This window comes from Pongo abelii, chromosome 1 (genome assembly GCF_028885655.2).
Source record: "Pongo abelii isolate AG06213 chromosome 1, NHGRI_mPonAbe1-v2.0_pri, whole genome shotgun sequence".
NCBI lineage: Eukaryota > Metazoa > Chordata > Mammalia > Primates > Hominidae > Pongo > Pongo abelii.
In genome coordinates this window covers 80,116,553-80,134,461 of record NC_071985.2, presented here as the reverse complement: position 1 = coordinate 80,134,461, position 17,909 = coordinate 80,116,553, and the positions used below count along the sequence as shown (strand labels likewise).

General features: G+C 32.5%; 1 protein-coding gene across 4 annotated transcripts in view; it reads right to left on the bottom strand.

The window, feature by feature from the left end:
* The window catches only part of KIFAP3 (kinesin associated protein 3), a 167,125-nt gene that overhangs the window by 51,419 nt on the left and 97,797 nt on the right, over window positions 1–17,909 (bottom strand). For all 4 annotated transcript variants that reach the window (XM_054547730.1, XM_024242841.2, NM_001135394.1 and 1 more), the window contains 5 exon segments: window positions 11,740–11,848; window positions 10,432–10,544; window positions 9,861–10,026; window positions 9,124–9,249; window positions 5,295–5,393 (listed from right to left, as the gene is read on the bottom strand). In XM_054547730.1, the coding sequence (XP_054403705.1) occupies window positions 5,295–5,393; window positions 9,124–9,249; window positions 9,861–10,026; window positions 10,432–10,544; window positions 11,740–11,848 (613 nt within the window).

Here is a 17,909-nt window from a genome sequence, read left to right as displayed (position 1 = left end):
TAGTAGGGACATAAAAAAGAGAAAAATCTAGATAAAAATGGGTAAGGAAAACAAAGACAGTAAATCTCAGAAAGTACAAGACCACATTTCTGAATACATCAGGATCATAAACATAAATGAAGAGGAAGCTCTATACTTGTGTAGCTATACATGCTTCTTGATCTATCCTGCTCTCCTAAAAATTCAGGAAAACTAATTTCAAACAAAACTAACAAGAGAGATTCACGGTCAAAAAGAGAAGGCATGATAAAACATTTTCACATTAAAGAAAGCTGTAACCTAAAATTTCAAGAGATAAAAATAATTTAAAAAATTGTGTATATATATATACACACACCACAAATCAGGATTAGAAAACCAAGGGAAATAAAATAATTCAGAAAAGAACCAAAAACAAAAGTAAAAATCATTTTGGATATATAAAAATTAAGATAACAAAAGAGTAAATAGACACAACAGATAAAATTCTAAGAGAAACAGAAGGCAAAAGGAATAAATTTTAAAATAAAAATAAGTGAAAAAAGATAAAAAGATTAGAAAATGACAGATATTAGACTAAGAAGATCCAACACAATAGAAATCCCAAAGAAGAAAACCAATGTAACAGAACAAAACAAATACTAAAAACTATAATTCAAGAAAACTTTCCTGAAATTAAAAAAAAGGTACACATTTGCATACTTGGAAAAATCAATGGAGGATGATATACCAAGTCAAATTCTAGTAAAAAAAACTTGATATTAAAAAAAAAGAATACTTCTTTGGTCTTTCTGGAAGAAAGGCCAAGTTACTTATAAGGAAAAGGAAATTAAATTTTCCTCTGACTTTATCACAGATAACAATAATTAGACTGACTACAGACTTCTCATTGGCAGTCCATAGGAAAGTGAAAAAACATCTTCCAATTGCTGGGGGAAATAACTGTCAACCTAGAAGTCTATATTCTGTTAAATTATTATCAAAGAGAAAAAATAGTTATTTTCAGATAAAGACATTTACTATCCATAGATAATATTCACTAAGTATAAAAGCATATACTTGATTATGAAAGAAAGTCAACTCAAATAGAGAAATGGAATTCAGGAGACAGTAAATAAGGAAATTGGTCAACATACTGTAAACTTTAGATAAGCACTGTTATTTAAAAACCAATAATTAAAATAGTGATTAATTCTGAGATGTTACAAAAGGGTTATAAAATGAAGTGAAATTATCATATTGGATAGCAAATAACATGGAAAATAGAAGTGGAGATATTAGACTGTCAAATAGAAACATACTCCTTTAGAACTTGGTGAACATGAATGTTGAAATTTAAGTTTGCATCCCAAAAGAAAAAAAATGGGATGTATAATTACAAATAAGTAAGAGAGAAGGGAGATAATAAAGCAAATTCAAATTAATCAAGAAACCTTGGTGAATCTAAAAGAGGAAGTGAAGAAAAAAGTTGTGACCTCGCATCAATACTATTAATTGGTCTTAGTTAAAACAATTTGAAAACAGAGTCCACAAATTTCTACTAAGAAACTCTAGCACATGTACACAAGTACATACCATTCTTTGTATCACTGATTACACCCAAAAAATTTTATCAACAGTATCATGACTAGTGGCAAAGTGATGACTTAGCTCATTAGTGTTACTTACTATTTAAATAGTTGTTTTTTAAAAATAGGTTTAGGGGACCCAAGTGCGGTTTTGCTACGTGGCTATATTGCATAGTGGTTCTTACTATTTTTTTTTAGGGATAAAAAAGATATATTTAAAATGTAGAAAAAATACATACAATAATGTATTTGTGCATTCTGAAACTCATTTTTTAAAAAATATGTAAAAAGTACGTATTGACTGTCTCTTTTGTCCATTGGAATGTAAGTTCCAATAGGGGAGAGACTTTGCCTATCACATTCACTATAGTACCCCAGGTTTTAGATCATAACAGGTACTCAATAAATTTTTATTTAATGAATAAATAAATAATATCTATTCTACATACTTCACACGGTTTTGTGAGAATAAAAATTATTAGAAAACTCTTAAAAATTCTCAAGGGGAATCTAAAATAATCTAGACAAATATGGATTATAATCTTCCCTCAGCAGTCATGGGAGACTGGTTCTAGGATCCTCCAATGATGCCAAAATCCACAGATGCTTAAGTCTCTTATATAAAATGGTGTAGTATCTGCATATGGCCTATGCTCATCCTCCCGTATACTTTAAATCCTTCCTAGATTACTTACAATACTTAACAAAATATAAATGCTATGTAAATAGTTGTTATACTGTATTTTCTGTTTTTTATTGTTGCATTTCTATTCTCTATTAGAACTTTTTTTGAATAAATTTAATCTATGGATGGTTAAATCAGCAGATGAGGAACCCCCAAATAAGGAGGGCCAACTGTATTTTATTTCCCATACTGCAGTTGTTGAGATCAGCATTAGTTCTCAATTCTTATGTGATTGAGTCACGGTTGAGAGTCAGTTTAATATTTTAAACATCTGAATATAAATCATATATTTATCTAAAATAAGTCTATACTAGCTATCTCATATATCAAGTATTCTGTTCAAATTATATCAAATAATATTGATCAAACTTTCTAACAAAAAATAAGAAAAGGAATAAAATATTGCCTAATAGATTTATTTTAAATATTCATATTGGATTCATAGGGAGAATTACAATAAAATGCTAAAGGTTATGATGAAATAAAATATTTCAATAATTTTTAATATGTAATACATTGTAACATGACAGATTTAAATGTCATTGACATCAACAAAAATTCTGTGTTTTCAACTCCAAAACATTTTTAAAATTTTTTTTTATTTTTCAGTTTTTTTTTAGAGACAGAGCCTCATTCTGTCATCCAGGCTGGAGTGCAGTGGCGTGATCATAGCTCACTGGAGCCTCAAATTCCTGGGCTCAAGTGATCTTCCTACCTCAGCCTCCCAGGTAGCTGAGACTATAGGCATGCATCACAATGCCTGGCTTAAAAAACACTTCTGAGTTTTCTATTTTGGAAAAGCACTTCAGTGATCTTTATCCAATTTTAAGACACAAAGTTTTCATAAAAATTTTAACTCAGCAGATCTTTTATCTCCCTGTTGCACCATTATCAACATGTTATAATCTTTAGGACAACTATTCAAAAAGTATTGACTCCAGATTCAGTGACATAAAACAAAAATTAAACTTGGGGGAAAATGCAAAGAAAGTTACACTGAAAAGAAAGGTCAAATAGGAATTCTCTTAATTCTGTGGGCTTTGATAAAAAGGTACGAAGTGTACATTTTAAACAGACATCCCAAAACAGAGGCAGTAACACTTATTCACTGTGTACAGGTACTTGGTAGGTACTTTAAATACTTCACTTTTTAGTCCTCACAAAAAACCCTATGAGATGACCTGTAAATAGGGTGGTATTTCAAAGAAGTTACCTAGAAAAACTACATTTTCATTTTACTGTTTTCTGTAGTGGCTTCTACAGTTATGTAAATTTTAAGTAATTCTACACATAAAATACACCTTCAGAGACTCTCAACCCAAAAAAGCATATTAAAGGTTCCAAGAAGACTCTGTAGCAAGAAAACTTGTTAACTTTAACTCAGTGTTTCCCAAACTTATTTACTATCAGAGAACCTTTTTTTTCATTAAGCAGCTGTTAATACTTATGTTCCATGGAATACAGCTGGGGAAAAACGAATTTATTCCAATTATTTTAACACTGTTTAAGAGCATATTTGGAGTTTATCTTTCTGGGAAAGTCAGTTTATAAACCATATTAAAAATATTTATTACTTTCTGTACTGTTAGCTGTTAAGGCAGAATAGCATTTGTATTTTGATAGCCCATATTAATATTAACATTTCTCAAATTAGACTTGTTATTTATCAGACTTGACTCTTGGAAACTCTATATGGTTCCAGAATTTTTAATTTTTTTTGAGATAGGGTCTCCCTCTGCCACCCAGGCTGGAATGCAGTGGCACAATCATAGCTCACTGCAGCCTTGACCTCTCAGGCTCACATGATAATCACTGCTTCAGTGTCCCGAGTAGCTGGGACTACAGGCATGCATCACCATGCCCAGCTCATTTTTTATCTTTTTATTTTTAATAGAGATGAGGCCTCACTATGTAGCCCAGGCTGGTCTCAAACACCTGAGCTCAAGTGATGCTCCCACCTCAGGTTCCCAAAGTGCTGGGATTACAGGCATGAGCCACTGTGCCTGGCCAATCACACTGGATTATAATTTTATATTTCTTGTATATTATACTTGTCTATCTCTCCAACTAAACTATAGAGGTCAAGGACCTTCTTATATATCTAACACATAAGCCAGTATCTGTTTAGATGGTTAAAGCTTGAGAAATGTGTGAATAAATGAATGTTTAATTATATGTAGTAAAAGAGTTAGCAGATACCAAAATTTTCGGCTTAAGAGGCTGTATAGATGACAATGTTGTTATTCACAATGAATACAGATGGCAGGACTGTTTTGCTTATCAGGAGAGGATGTTACCAATATTGAGTACCCTTTGGATGCAAGAATGATAAACTACCAGGTATAAGTACCTCTGTGTATTGGGAACTATTATAGGCAATTTAAATCCATTAGTACTTACAACAATTCTACAAGGTAGGAGGTCTTTTTATTTTAATATTAATGTTACGGGCATTTTTCAGGTACCTGATTGTATCCTAGGGAGGTTAAGTAACTTTTCCAAGGTCCTGCAGCTTAGTAAGTAGCAAAAGGTAATTAAAATTAGGGCTAATTGATTTACAATGCTCTTTAGGCTACAACATGCTATGCCCCTTTAGGTAGGTGGAAGGTATCCAAGTGGCAGTTAGCAACAAATGCCTAGGGCTCAAGATAGGGGTTATAAAGATTAAATAGTTAGCATATAGTTGGTAGCTGAACTCATGGAAATAGATGTGGTTTCCCAAGTAGAGTAAATAAGGTAAGATTAGAAAAGAACCAAGGATAGTCTTAGGAACCTCTGACGCTTAAGCTATGTTAATAGAGAAGGAAGTTCTGATATGTTTGTTAAGTTTCTTAGGAATCACAACCTGACGAGTTAATAAAATTGTTCTCATTATATTCTACCTATATACTGATTTGGGGTCAACAGCTTCCATGGAAAATAGGTTATCTTGTAAATTTTCCTCAAAACTTAGTGTTTTCTACGTTATTTCAACATTTGCAAAAAAAAAAAAAAAAACTCAAAGATGCATCTTTTCTGAATATGTGAAATATTGTTATCTACAGTAAACACTGAAAGGATACGTGTTTCCTTGATTATGACGTCTCTTGTGGCTTGGTGGAAAACCATCTGGTAGAAGACATAAATTATCTGACACACAAATTCATCATCTTCTTGTTGAGCTGTAAATAAAAAATTCAAATAAAGAATGCTATGTTTATATACCAAATTTAAAATAATTGAGGGGAATAATATAGAATGAGAAAAACTAAAAGTGATAAGGAGACAAGTAAGCAGAAATGGATTAAACTAACTTCTATGTTCCTAATGTAAAATAGTAACAGTTATCACCACTTGTTTTATTCATCATAAGAATTCTTTAAAGAATTCTAATTTGTAAAATAAACCTGGTTCTATTTTGTCTTTATAATGTTGACTTCTCAGGAGAAAAATAATTCTTAAAAATTATCATACCTTCTAAACTCTTAAGTTTTTGGTGGAAATTGAACTATTATAAAATGGTATTTCCTTTTGTTGAATAATGTTCACAAAATTAAACTTTACAGATTGCATGAAATAATAAGTAATTTAGTTTCCATCTAATTAATTATAATAGTAAAAAAGTTACATAATCATAAAGGCTAATTAATAAATCTTTAATATCACACAAAGAGTAATTTATATAACAGCTGATGTCCACTGATTAATATGTAATGGAAAAAGTACAATTGCTTATAGAAATCTAACCTTAAGTAATGATTATGAAATTAGATTTAATAGTATAGTTTGCTATCAACTCTTGGTAAAAGTTCAATGACATTTTAGAAACAGAGTTTCAGGTCAACAGAGTATCAAACCAGTTGTGTAGAATAAATTGTGGGTCCCTTAAAGTTCAATTTGTCCCAAATGATCTCCCTCACTAACTTGCCAAAGTACTACTCTCCCAAACAAATTGGGCTAAATTTCTCATTATTAATTACTATCTTGGTATACAGTATTCCCTCACTTAATACCAATGGTTTTAATCTTGAAAATCTGTATATTTCTTAAAAAGAGTATTATAAAGCCTCTGCCTGTGATAATCTCATGTCAGAGAACACCAAAACATAGTAAAACACTCTGAGCTGGCTGTGTCAGATCACTTTATGAATATCTTAGCTCTCTTGATTATAATCACTATGGGACAGCAATTCCAGGATGCAGGTCATTTTGCTTCAACTTTCTTCGGCTCTCCACAAAATCTTCATTCTCACTCTGTCAACTACGTGTCTTTACTTTTACCTCTCAACTACTTAGTCTTTCTTTTAATTATTTCTGATCTGAAAACTTCTGACTGTGAGAAGAGTGTACCAAAGTAAAAACAAATATGCTAAAATTCTGGGAAGGAATACTTCGAATATGGGGCATTATTTCTAGATGACCTATTAAAATGAATTATATTAAGGAACTTACAAATTAAATTAAAAAAAAGAGAGAAAAATGCACAAGAGGCTTAAATAGGCACATCTTTTTATTGGCTATCCCTAAATAATCAAGAAACACAAACAGGTGCTCAACTTCATTAGTCATTAGGGAAATACAAATTAAAATCACAATGAAATACCAGTATGATGGCTACAATTGAAAGGACTGACAATGCCCAGTATTGGAGGTGATGTGGAAAAATTGCAGCTCTCTTACATTAGTGGTAAGAATGAAAACCGGCACAACTACAGACTGACACAGTTTACTAAGGCCAAACACATACAAACTCTGTGACCCAGCCATTCTACTCCTACGTGTGAACCTAATGGAAATGAGTACATATGTTCACCAAATGAAAGGTTTCAAAATGTTCATAGGAGCATTATTTATAATAGTCCTCCCCCTCACAAAAACCTAACTCTACTATCCATCAATAGTAGAAAGGATAAACGGTGGTATGTTTATATAATAAAATATTATATACAACAATGAAAATGAACAAACTTTTGTATACAACATAGATGAATGTCACAAATATAAGGTAGAACAAAATAAACTAGATTCCACTTATAACCACTTTGAAGGAGGTGGTAATGACTGAGAGGAGGGAGAAGAGGCACTTCTAAGGTACTGGTAATGCTTTATTTTCTTACATGAGTGATAATAACATGGGTATGCTTACACTGAAAATACATTGAGCTATACTTACAATTTATGTATGTTATTACATATTCGAAAAGTCTATTAAAATTAATACAAAATGCATATATATTATGCCTAGTACAAGATGAACTGAGATGAGAGTATCTTCTTCAGGGATCTCATATTAGCATTTTTAACTTCTATACTATTGGCTAGTTATGATGTGTAAGATCCTAGAGAACTTGGCCCTAATAAGATTCAGATAAATTTTGTATGCAATATGGAGAAGAATGAGCCCTGCCCCTTAAGAGCAATATAAATGCAAGGGGAAAACTCTAGGCCTACAATGTCAAATATTGTAGCCATAAACCACCGCAGCTAATTAAATTAATTCAAAAATTCAGGTTGTCAGTTGTGACAGCCACATTTCAAGTGTTCTACAGCTACATGTGTTGGACACCACATATACAGAACATTTTCATCAACTAAGAAATTTCAGAGGACAATAAATTCGGATCTAGAAGGGAATATGATGTTTAGAATCAGCTTCCAAATGAACCTTCCAACTTGGAATTCAAGTTTTAAAAAATAAGATTTGCACAAGAGAAGAGATCCAATTCAAACCAACACAAATCTCAACAGAAAGAAGTGATATAGCCAGGCACAGTGGCTCACGCCTGTAATCTCAGCACTTTGGGAGGCCGAGGTGGGCGGATCACCTGAGGTCGGGAGTTCAAGACCAGCCTGACCAACATGGAGAAACCCCGTTTCTACTAAAAATACAAAATTAGCTGGGTGTGGTGGCGCATGCCTGTAATCCCAGCTACTCGGGAGGCAGAGGCAGGAGAATTGCTTGAACCCAGGAGGCGGAGGTTGCGGTGAGCCGAGATCATGCCATTGCACTCCAGCCTGGGCAACAAGAGCAAAACTGTCTCAAAAAATCAAAACAAAAACAAACAAACAAACAAAAAGAAGTGATATAATACAGTGGTCCTCCCTTATCTGTGGTTTTTCTTTCCATGGTTTTAGTTAACTGCAGTCAACCATGGGCAAAAATATTAAATGAAAAATCCTAGAAATAATTCATTAGTTTTAAATTATGCACAATTCTTAATAGTGTGATGTAATTTCCCACTGTTCCACTCCATCCCATCCAAGACATGAATCATCCCTTTGTCCAGTGTATCCAGGATGTACATGCCACCCGCCCATTAGTCCCTCAGTAGCCATCTCAGTTATCAGGTCCACCAGCACAGTACTGCAATGCTTGTATTCAAGTAACTCTTATTTCATTTAATAATGGCTCCAAAGTATAAGAGCAGTGATGCTAAGCATACTGCTATAATTTTTCTGTTTTATTATTAATTATGGTTGTTAATCTCTTACTGTGCCTAATTTATAAATTAAACTTTATCATTGGTATGTTTAGAAAAAAAACAGTATATATAGGGTTTGGTAGTATCTGTAGTTTCAGGCATCTGCTGGGGGTCTTGGAATGTATTCCCCTTGATTAAGTTGTGACTACTATATTGGTTGTTCAAGGTTGGTGAGGAGAGTACTTCTGTAAAATTGGTCCTGAATTGCTTTACAGCAACATTCTTAACTTTGAAAACTAAAGATCTTTGATATTACTCTATCCAATCCCAGTTAGCAGTATATTTAATTCATTTTTCTTTATTATATAAGTTGCCATAAAACAATTAATGTAGTGAGAAAAACAGATTACAGACTCTGCATTTTATATTTAAGTATTTAAATCAATAAGCTGTTTAGACATGAACATAAAAATAAATTAAGGTTACTTACCATTTAGCAATTCAATGAGTGCAGGGATTATGCCAGATTTGGCTAGCAATGCAGCACAAGAGTCATCCATGGATACAGTTCCAATCATTATAACCACTTCTAAAACAAGATCATCTTCTGCGGCACCTAGTGAAGTCAAACCATAGAAAGTTTTCACTGAAATGTCCTGATCCAAATTCATTTAGAGTATCAAAATGTAAATACACAGAAAGGATACCGAAAGCTATTAAATCAAGTCATATGAATCTTCGATATGCTATAAATTTGTCCTTTTTCCAAATTTCCATGTTTGCTGATGACAGTTTGTGATAATGGGGGCGGGGGGCAGTAGAAAAGTGGAAATAAGCCTTTGAGAGTACAACTGAATGACAACATAGACACAGAAAATAAAAGACTCATTTTAATGCCTCAAAGACCTTTGTGTGTGAGTATGTATATGTAGAGGGATGGTATTTGGTAATTTTAAAGAGACAGAATAAAAAAAATACCAGAAGACCACAAGAAAGGTAGAATAGGAAATAGAAACTAACACTAAGAAAACACACTTTTAAGAAAAAGAGAACATATATGTAAGAGGAGATCCAGTGACTACCTTTCTGGGAGAAGAGAGCTGTGAGAAGAAATGGCTTTTCCTAATGTAATAATACAATAGTCACACAATACTGCTCTAGCAGCCTTATCCATAACAGAAAGAAATAACTTCGTGATTATGCAAAAGTGAAATACTTAGCACAAACCTGGTTTTAGTTTATCCTTGAGGTACGGAACCAACTTATATTCTTTAAGAACCAATTCCCAGTCTAAGTCTGGAATGGTCAAGTTTGCAAGAGTTCCCAAACATTCAATCACAAACTCCTCTTCTTCATCATTAGAGATCTGGGCTGCAAGGTCCCCAACATAATCCTGAATAAAACATAATTTTAATATAAATTTAAATTATTTTTTATTTAATCTAATAACCCACAGGAATCTAACAATTTAACTCATTGAAAGAAAAAGTCAATATCAAATGTGATTTTCTTGTTTTAATAATCTTGAGCTAAATTGCTAAAGAAGCCTATGGTGAACTGGTTTAAGGCAAGAAGACTGTAGTGGGGTGGAGGGATTGGGGTAAGGGTCACAAAACAAAAAACAACATTGAAACGTAGGTTGAGATTTCTAGGTACTAAACTAACAAAGAAGTTGATAACATAAGAGTAATTTGGATTATAAATTAATATTTGACAAGACCTCAGTAAGAGCTGTATTTCCAAATGTAGCAATTTCAATTCCCAGTCTATTTTAATAGAAAGCCAAAATGATACTTACAATAAACAGATTTTTAGTTGGTCCATCATGCTGAGAAATGTTTCTAATCATTTTCATCAGCAATGGATCCTTAAACTTCAGAGCCCTCTTCATGAGCATCTTCAGCCCATTTCCTGAAACAGAAAAGTCTCCCAATAAAATTAAGGTTAACTTAAGTTTAATAATTTTTTGTTTAGTTCTCAAAAAAGCTACAACAATTTACATCTAGTAAAATGCATAACTCTTAAGGGTACAATTTGATTAATTTAGATGCAACCCATACCATATATCAACATACAGAGTATTTTCACTCCTTCCAGAAAGTTCACTTGTGCCCCTTCCCAGTCAATCCTGTTTCCCAGATATAATCACTTTTCCTCTTCCCTGTCTCATTTTTAAACATGTGTAAATTTTGCCTGATATAGAACTTCATATAAATAGAATCATACCATACGTGCTCTTCTGTGTCTACAATATCTACTACAAATGTTAAAAACAAAAATACTTTTGACTCAGAAAAATTGTACTTCTGGGAATTTATCCTAACAATATAAAAATGAAAATGTGTAAAGATTCAGAGAATGCGTAATTACTATAGCACTGTTTGTAATGGAAAATAAGTGGCAATGAACTATATCCATAATAGTGAAGTAAACTATGGCAAAATTCTTTAATAGACAATTTTGCAGTCATTAACAAATATGCTTTATAAAAACATTTAATCACATAAAATATTATTTCAAGATATTACTAATTTTAGAAGAATGTATCATGATATATAGACAATCACATTTTTATTTAAAAATATGCAGAAGTATTACACTAAAATCTTACCTATGATTATCTGTGGATGGTATGAATAAAGATTTAAATGTTTTCATTTTTGCTCATTTGTGCTTTTTATAACAAACACATACTTTTCAAATAAGGCAAAAACTATTGGGCAGACTCTGAAACATCATAATGTATCACAGGCTATTCTACAAAGATATTACAGAAATAATCTAATACATTTGTATTTTATTACCTTACATTGTAATAGACTGCTTTGCAAAGAAAAAGTTTCATTTTATCTAGAAAATGTTTTAAAAATCAAATTTCAATTAAGGCTAACTCACCATGGTTTGTAAAATGTTACTGGAAGGTAAGTGTCTGCATTTATGACGTAAGAATATTCTATCTGACCTTTAAGGATTATAGCTATAATGAAGAAATTATTTGAAAACAGGACTTACATAATCATTATAATTCTTAATTCCTTATATCTATTTTCCATCATATACCAAATACCATATGCTAAAAAAGTTACCTACACTCAAAGGCACTGACCTTCACAGATAAGCTGTACATTTCTTTTGTTAGCAGCAAGATTAATGCAGAAAGAAATGAGTTCCAAGTCAATTCGTTCATCCGAACATTCAAACAGCATCTTCATTAACTAGCAAGAAGCACAGGGCACATTTTACTCAAGAAACAAAGACAAAAAACCAAAGACAGAAGCAATATTTTTATCATAATGTGTTATCTTAGATTGTACATTGGGCATAATATAATTATTTACATTTCAACACATAAAACTGGCAGGCGTTCACTGTTCAACAACTGGATGAATAAACAGTTAATGAACTCTTAGATGCTCAGCATTAAATATAAACTTTTAAGTACAGTGGAGAATATAAGAGAAATATTAGATAAAACATCTGTCCTTAAATAATTAAACATATTGTTTGGAAGCAGAGCATTCCAAGCAAAGAAAATAGCTTATGCAAAGGTCACAATGCAGGAAAAAACAGTACTCTGAAGAATTAAAAGAAAGCAAGCATTGTTGGTGAAAGGGAAACAACAGTTTCAAGAGATAAGAAGGTAAAAACCAGATCATGCAGGGTCTTGAAGTACAAGTTAAAGATTTTGGCTTTCGTGCTAAGGATAATGGGAAGCTGCTAAAAGCTTCTAAATAGGAAAGTGTCAGGATAAAATTTGTGTCTCAAAAAGATTTAGCCAGTGTAGAAAATAGAATAAAATTGCAAGAAAATATGGGGAACCAGGTAGGATGCTAGAGGAAAAGTCCAAGTAAGAAGATGGGTGTCTGAACTACGTAAAGATAAAAGGATTGATTAGACATATATTTAGAAAAGAGAACCAAAATGGAACGTAGTAACTGACTAGATGTTATGGTTAAAGGAGAGGAGGAGTCAAAGATGACTTTTGGATTTATGCACTGAGAAATGACATACATGGTGATGCCAACATCTACTGAAAAGGAGAAACTAGGGTAGAAAAAAACTTTAAAGGAAAGATAGTAATTTTGGTTTTAGATATGTTGAGTTTAAGCTGCTTATGTGATAGTCTAGTGCAGGTATTCAGTAGGAAGTCATAAACACAGGCCTGAGTTTAGAAGAAATGTCTGGACTGGAGGTAGAATTTTAGGAACTGGCATATATGGTTGAAAACTGAAGCTGCAGGCTAAATCCAATCACTTGGGCATGGGTATAAAATGACAAAAAAACATTTTTAGTGATAAGAGAAAGAGAAGCAGGGTCTGAAAAACAGCAGACAAAAAGGTAAGAAGGAAAAGGTAGGCTACCTATGCCATTTAGCAGTAATCTAGATTTGTCATGGTGAGAGACAGCTGCTATAATAAAGGACAAATGAACAAATTTTATGCTATGTTTTGGAGAAGCTAGTCTTCTATTATTGTCAAATCAGCAAATTAACTTAGTGTATAGTACATAAAGAGAGTTTTCTCTCAGCCGAAATTGTTAACAACAAATAGAAGTTATTCCTAAAATTTATAATATAAAAACTTCTTATGTTTTATCTCAGGGCAATACCTTTTTAGAAAAACATGGCTTCATGAATCCAACACAACGAATAATAAATATTTATTTATTTTAGACCTCTTTCTGTTAAATCTTGATTTGATTACTGTTAGTTCAAGATGACTTCTGCATTTCAAAAATGATATGTGGTCAATATACAAAAATCAATCAATTTCTATGTGTTAGCAATGAACAGCTGAAAACCAGAATTAAATTTGGTTAAATTAAATTAAATAAAAAACACAATACCACTCAAATTGTTAGGTATAATTCTAAGCAAATACACTGATCTGTATGCTGAAAATTACAAAACACTGTAGCAGGTGAATGGCTGGCATGTATCATATGCTCCCCGAGGGCAGATCTTTAATCACAAATATTACCACTGATGGCACCTCTGGGTAAGAATCATTAATACTTAATAATGCCACAGAATAAAAAAAGATTCAAGGGCAAAAGTAAAATAATTTTAATTTACTGGATATATATTTAACAGATTTCACTACCTATCTGCCCAATTAAAATTAAATTACAAATAAAATTGCCAATAAAAATTAAATTACAAATTACCAAAAATGTAGGTGACAATCCTCTAATTAATTGCTATGTTTTCTAAACTGTAATTAAAAACCTACCATAGATTTTTTTCAATCTGAGAATTGGTTACATTGAAGCAATGTTTCAAGCAAAGTATTTATTGCTAACAAAAAGTATTTACTTCAAATCAACCTTTGTAGTATGAAAATTAGCCTTAAACACAGGGCTACAGGTCATTATTTTAGAAGGTAAATTTTCTTTAAAGTAATTTCCATATTAAATTCTACCTAGAAATGAACAATCAGAAACTAGATTTTTAGAAAATAATGCATGGCTCGAAAACTTACTCAACTCCCATTCCCCATACCGAGCTAAATTAGGACTAAATATAAATGGAATGCATAATGATATAGAATTAGTTTTTCATAATAAGAGAGATAAACATTTCAATTTTAATTAAAGCTTTCAAATTTAAAAAAACAATGGTTTAGTTCAAACTCCACATGAAAGAGTATGTCTTTAATTTGATTGCTATGATGGCACTTCAAAAGTAAGTGTAATTGCTGACAACTAGAAAATATTAAAACTAGATTTGTTCTGTTTTAACTATGTCCATTGTCATCTTTTACTAATTTACCAGAAAAGCACTAAAAGGGCTTCAGTCTGTGCGATGAAGAGGCAATAGTGTTCAATCAGACAAGTCCCATATTGAGTATCAGATACCAAAGACCCATGACTGAAATCACTGTGTCTAGACTCTCTGGCACCTGACTTCACTTATTTACCAGTGACCAGAGGCCAACCCCCACAGCTCTCTGTATTCACATATAACTCTACCACCCCCATCCCCTACCCAAACATCTTTGAATGATTATACCAGAACTTTGCATGCCTCCGGAATCTCTTCTGACTGGCTACTCCCTAACTCTCCTGTTTGAAGTGATGCTCTGGTTTCTGAACTTCAGCAGATAATGGCAGGCAAGAGCAAAGGGGGCTGTCAGAAAGGACGTTTACCAGCATTCAGCTAAAAAGAAGCATGTAGATCAAAGGGGGCAATATAGGACAACTGTGGTGGAAAACATGTGGATCACTATGAAGATTCTTGCACTGTTCTAGGATAAAATATTAAATAACACCATGACATCACTACCTAACCACGTACTTTCATTGGCCATTCTATTACCAATAAATACTTTTATAAGCATCTGGATGGCATTTGCACCCATTTAAACAAAACATGCATCTCAGAGGTCTAAATAACAATGAACTGTTAATGTGTACTTTTAACTATTATTAGAATACAACCATTAACTCCCGGTTATCCTCAAGTATGCTTACCTGAAACAATCTACCCACTGAGACCATTAAGATCATGTATAAAGACTTGACCTGGCCCCTAAATTTTACAGAACAGTGATACAATAGGGTAAGAAAATTAGAATACATTGGATAACTAGAGGTAATAAAGTACAAAGGAAGCAAGGCAATATAATATTGGGAGAGATTATGAGACATGTTGTATATATAATCACCCATTCTGGATGCTAAATATTTTCTTTTTTTTTTTTTTTTTAGATTCTTTATTGAAACTATTTCCTAAGTACAACACCTTGCTTATATTATTATATATTTTTATTATATTATTGTAAGTTAAGAAAAGTAAGTAGTTGCATTGTGTGTTAGTTTGCAGACCTTATTTGCCTAGCAGTGTGTGTGTGTGTGTGTATCCCTTTAATTGGAAGGCACTGTGTAAAAAAATTCGTGAAAATTTAAAGTGCATTCCTTTATTTAATCATATATTCCTTTATTGAACAAATATATATGAATGCCTTTTGGGTACCAGGCACTGTACTAGACCCTGATAATATATCAATGAATTTATTTCTAATAAAAAAGTAAGAATTATTTAAATAGGCTATTATAACACTTTTAAACACTTCTTTAAAATAATGTCTTCCCCAGAAACACATTTATAAACCAGATTATACTGTAGGTATGGTTAATAAATATTGATTCTGCTTAGCAGTTAACATCACCTTTTATAAAAAATGCTAATTATATAGAGTATTTTAATAATTGACTACAGTAAAATGTCCAAAGAGATATTTGACATTTATAGCTAGTTTTACTATAGATTTTTTTTTTTTTTTTTTTTTTTTTAACAAGCACGAACGACCTATAATTAACCTTCATCAAAGTGGATAACTCTCATTAACATGATGTTGAATGAACGAAGCCAGTCACAAAGGAGAATGCATTGCGTGATTCTAGGTATCATAAATAGAAAGGCAGGCAACACTAATGTCCGCTTCAGAAGTCAGGGTAGTGGTCACCCTTGGGGGTGGTGGTGACAGTGAAGGAGTATTTGAGGGGCTTCTGAGGCACTGGCAATGTTCTGTTTCTTCAACCACATGCAGGTTACACAGTGCACTCAGTTTTTGAAATTATGTCAAGTTGTACTTATAATTTGCATGCAGCTTCTTGTACGTAATTCTTTTTTTCTTTTTCTTTTTCTTTTTTTTTTTTTCTTTTTTATTATTATTATTATTATTATTATTATACTTTAGGTTTTATGGTACATGTGCGCAATGTGCAGGTAAGTTACATATGTATACATGTGCCATGCTGGTGCGCTGCACCCACTAACTCGTCATCTAGCATTAGGTATATCTCCCAATGCTATCCCTCCCCCCTCCCCCCACCCCACAACAGTCCCCAAAGTGTGATGTTCCCCTTCCTGTGTCCATGTGTTCTCATTGTTCAATTCCCACCTATGAGTGAGAATATGCGGTGTTTGGTTTTTTGTTCTTGCGATAGTTTACTGAGAATGATGATTTCCAATTTCATCCATGTCCCTACAAAGGACGTGAACTCATCATTTTTTATGGCTGCATAGTATTCCATGGTGTATATGTGCCACATTTTCTTAATCCAGTCTATCATTGTTGGACATTTGGGTTGGTTCCAAGTCTTTGCTATTGTGAATAATGCCGCAATAAACATACGTGTGCATGTGTCTTTATAGCAGCATGATTTATAGTCCTTTGGGTATATACCCAGTAATGGGATGGCTGGGTCGAATGGAATTTCTAGTTCTAGATCCCTGAGGAATCGCCACACTGACTTCCACAAGGGTTGAACTAGTTTACAGTCCCACCAACAGTGTAAAAGTGTTCCTATTTCTCCACATCCTCTCCAGCACCTGTTGTTTCCTGACTTTTTAATGATTGCCATTCTAACTGGTGTGAGATGGTATCTCATTGTGGTTTTGATTTGCATTTCTCTGATGGCCAGTGATGGTGAGCATTTTTTCATGTGTTTTTTGGCTGCATAAATGTCTTCTTTTGAGAAGTGTCTGTTCATGTCCTTTGCCCACTTTTTGATGGGGTTGTTTGTTTTTTTCTTGTAAATATTTTCTAAAAGTGAATTCTAATCTAATTATAGGTTTAGTCTATAAAACACATATATGATAGACAGTATTTAAAATGGACTATAAATGGGTCAAAATGGTGACAAATATTTTACTAAGAATATCTTACTTTCATATAGTTTACAGTTTATAAAGCTCCTTTAATATATGTAATTAATGAAGATGACTATACTCAATTTCTTTTTCATCATTGAAATGAATATGAATTACTACTAAGCCACCGCTTTCCTACATTCAAAGTGGTGTTATTTGCAATACATGAGGATTTTTACCAGCAAATATTAATATGCATAATTACAAAAGAACAGAATATTGTATTAACTCTAAGATATTCCAACCGGGGTTATGACTTCAGTAAGTAGGTTAATCAGTGGCTGATTAAACTCATGAATGAGTTTAAAGCCTTATTGATATTATAAACATTACTTTGAGTAGCCAATACCTCTAAAGGAGTACCTTTTTAATTCCTGAAGGAAACTTGGAAATTTCATTTAATTTCTGACTTGTTTTCCATGATTCTTTTATTTTGCAATTAACTTGGCACTGGGTGGCAATAAAACCATGTCAACTTTTCTCTTTAAATACGTAAAATTTGGCACTATAAGTTAAAAGTTATAGGCTGGATATCACATTAGGAGCAAATACATTGTACAGTATCATTTGGTTTTCTCAAAATACCAGCTCATATAGAAGCTTTGGGATGTCTACAACAT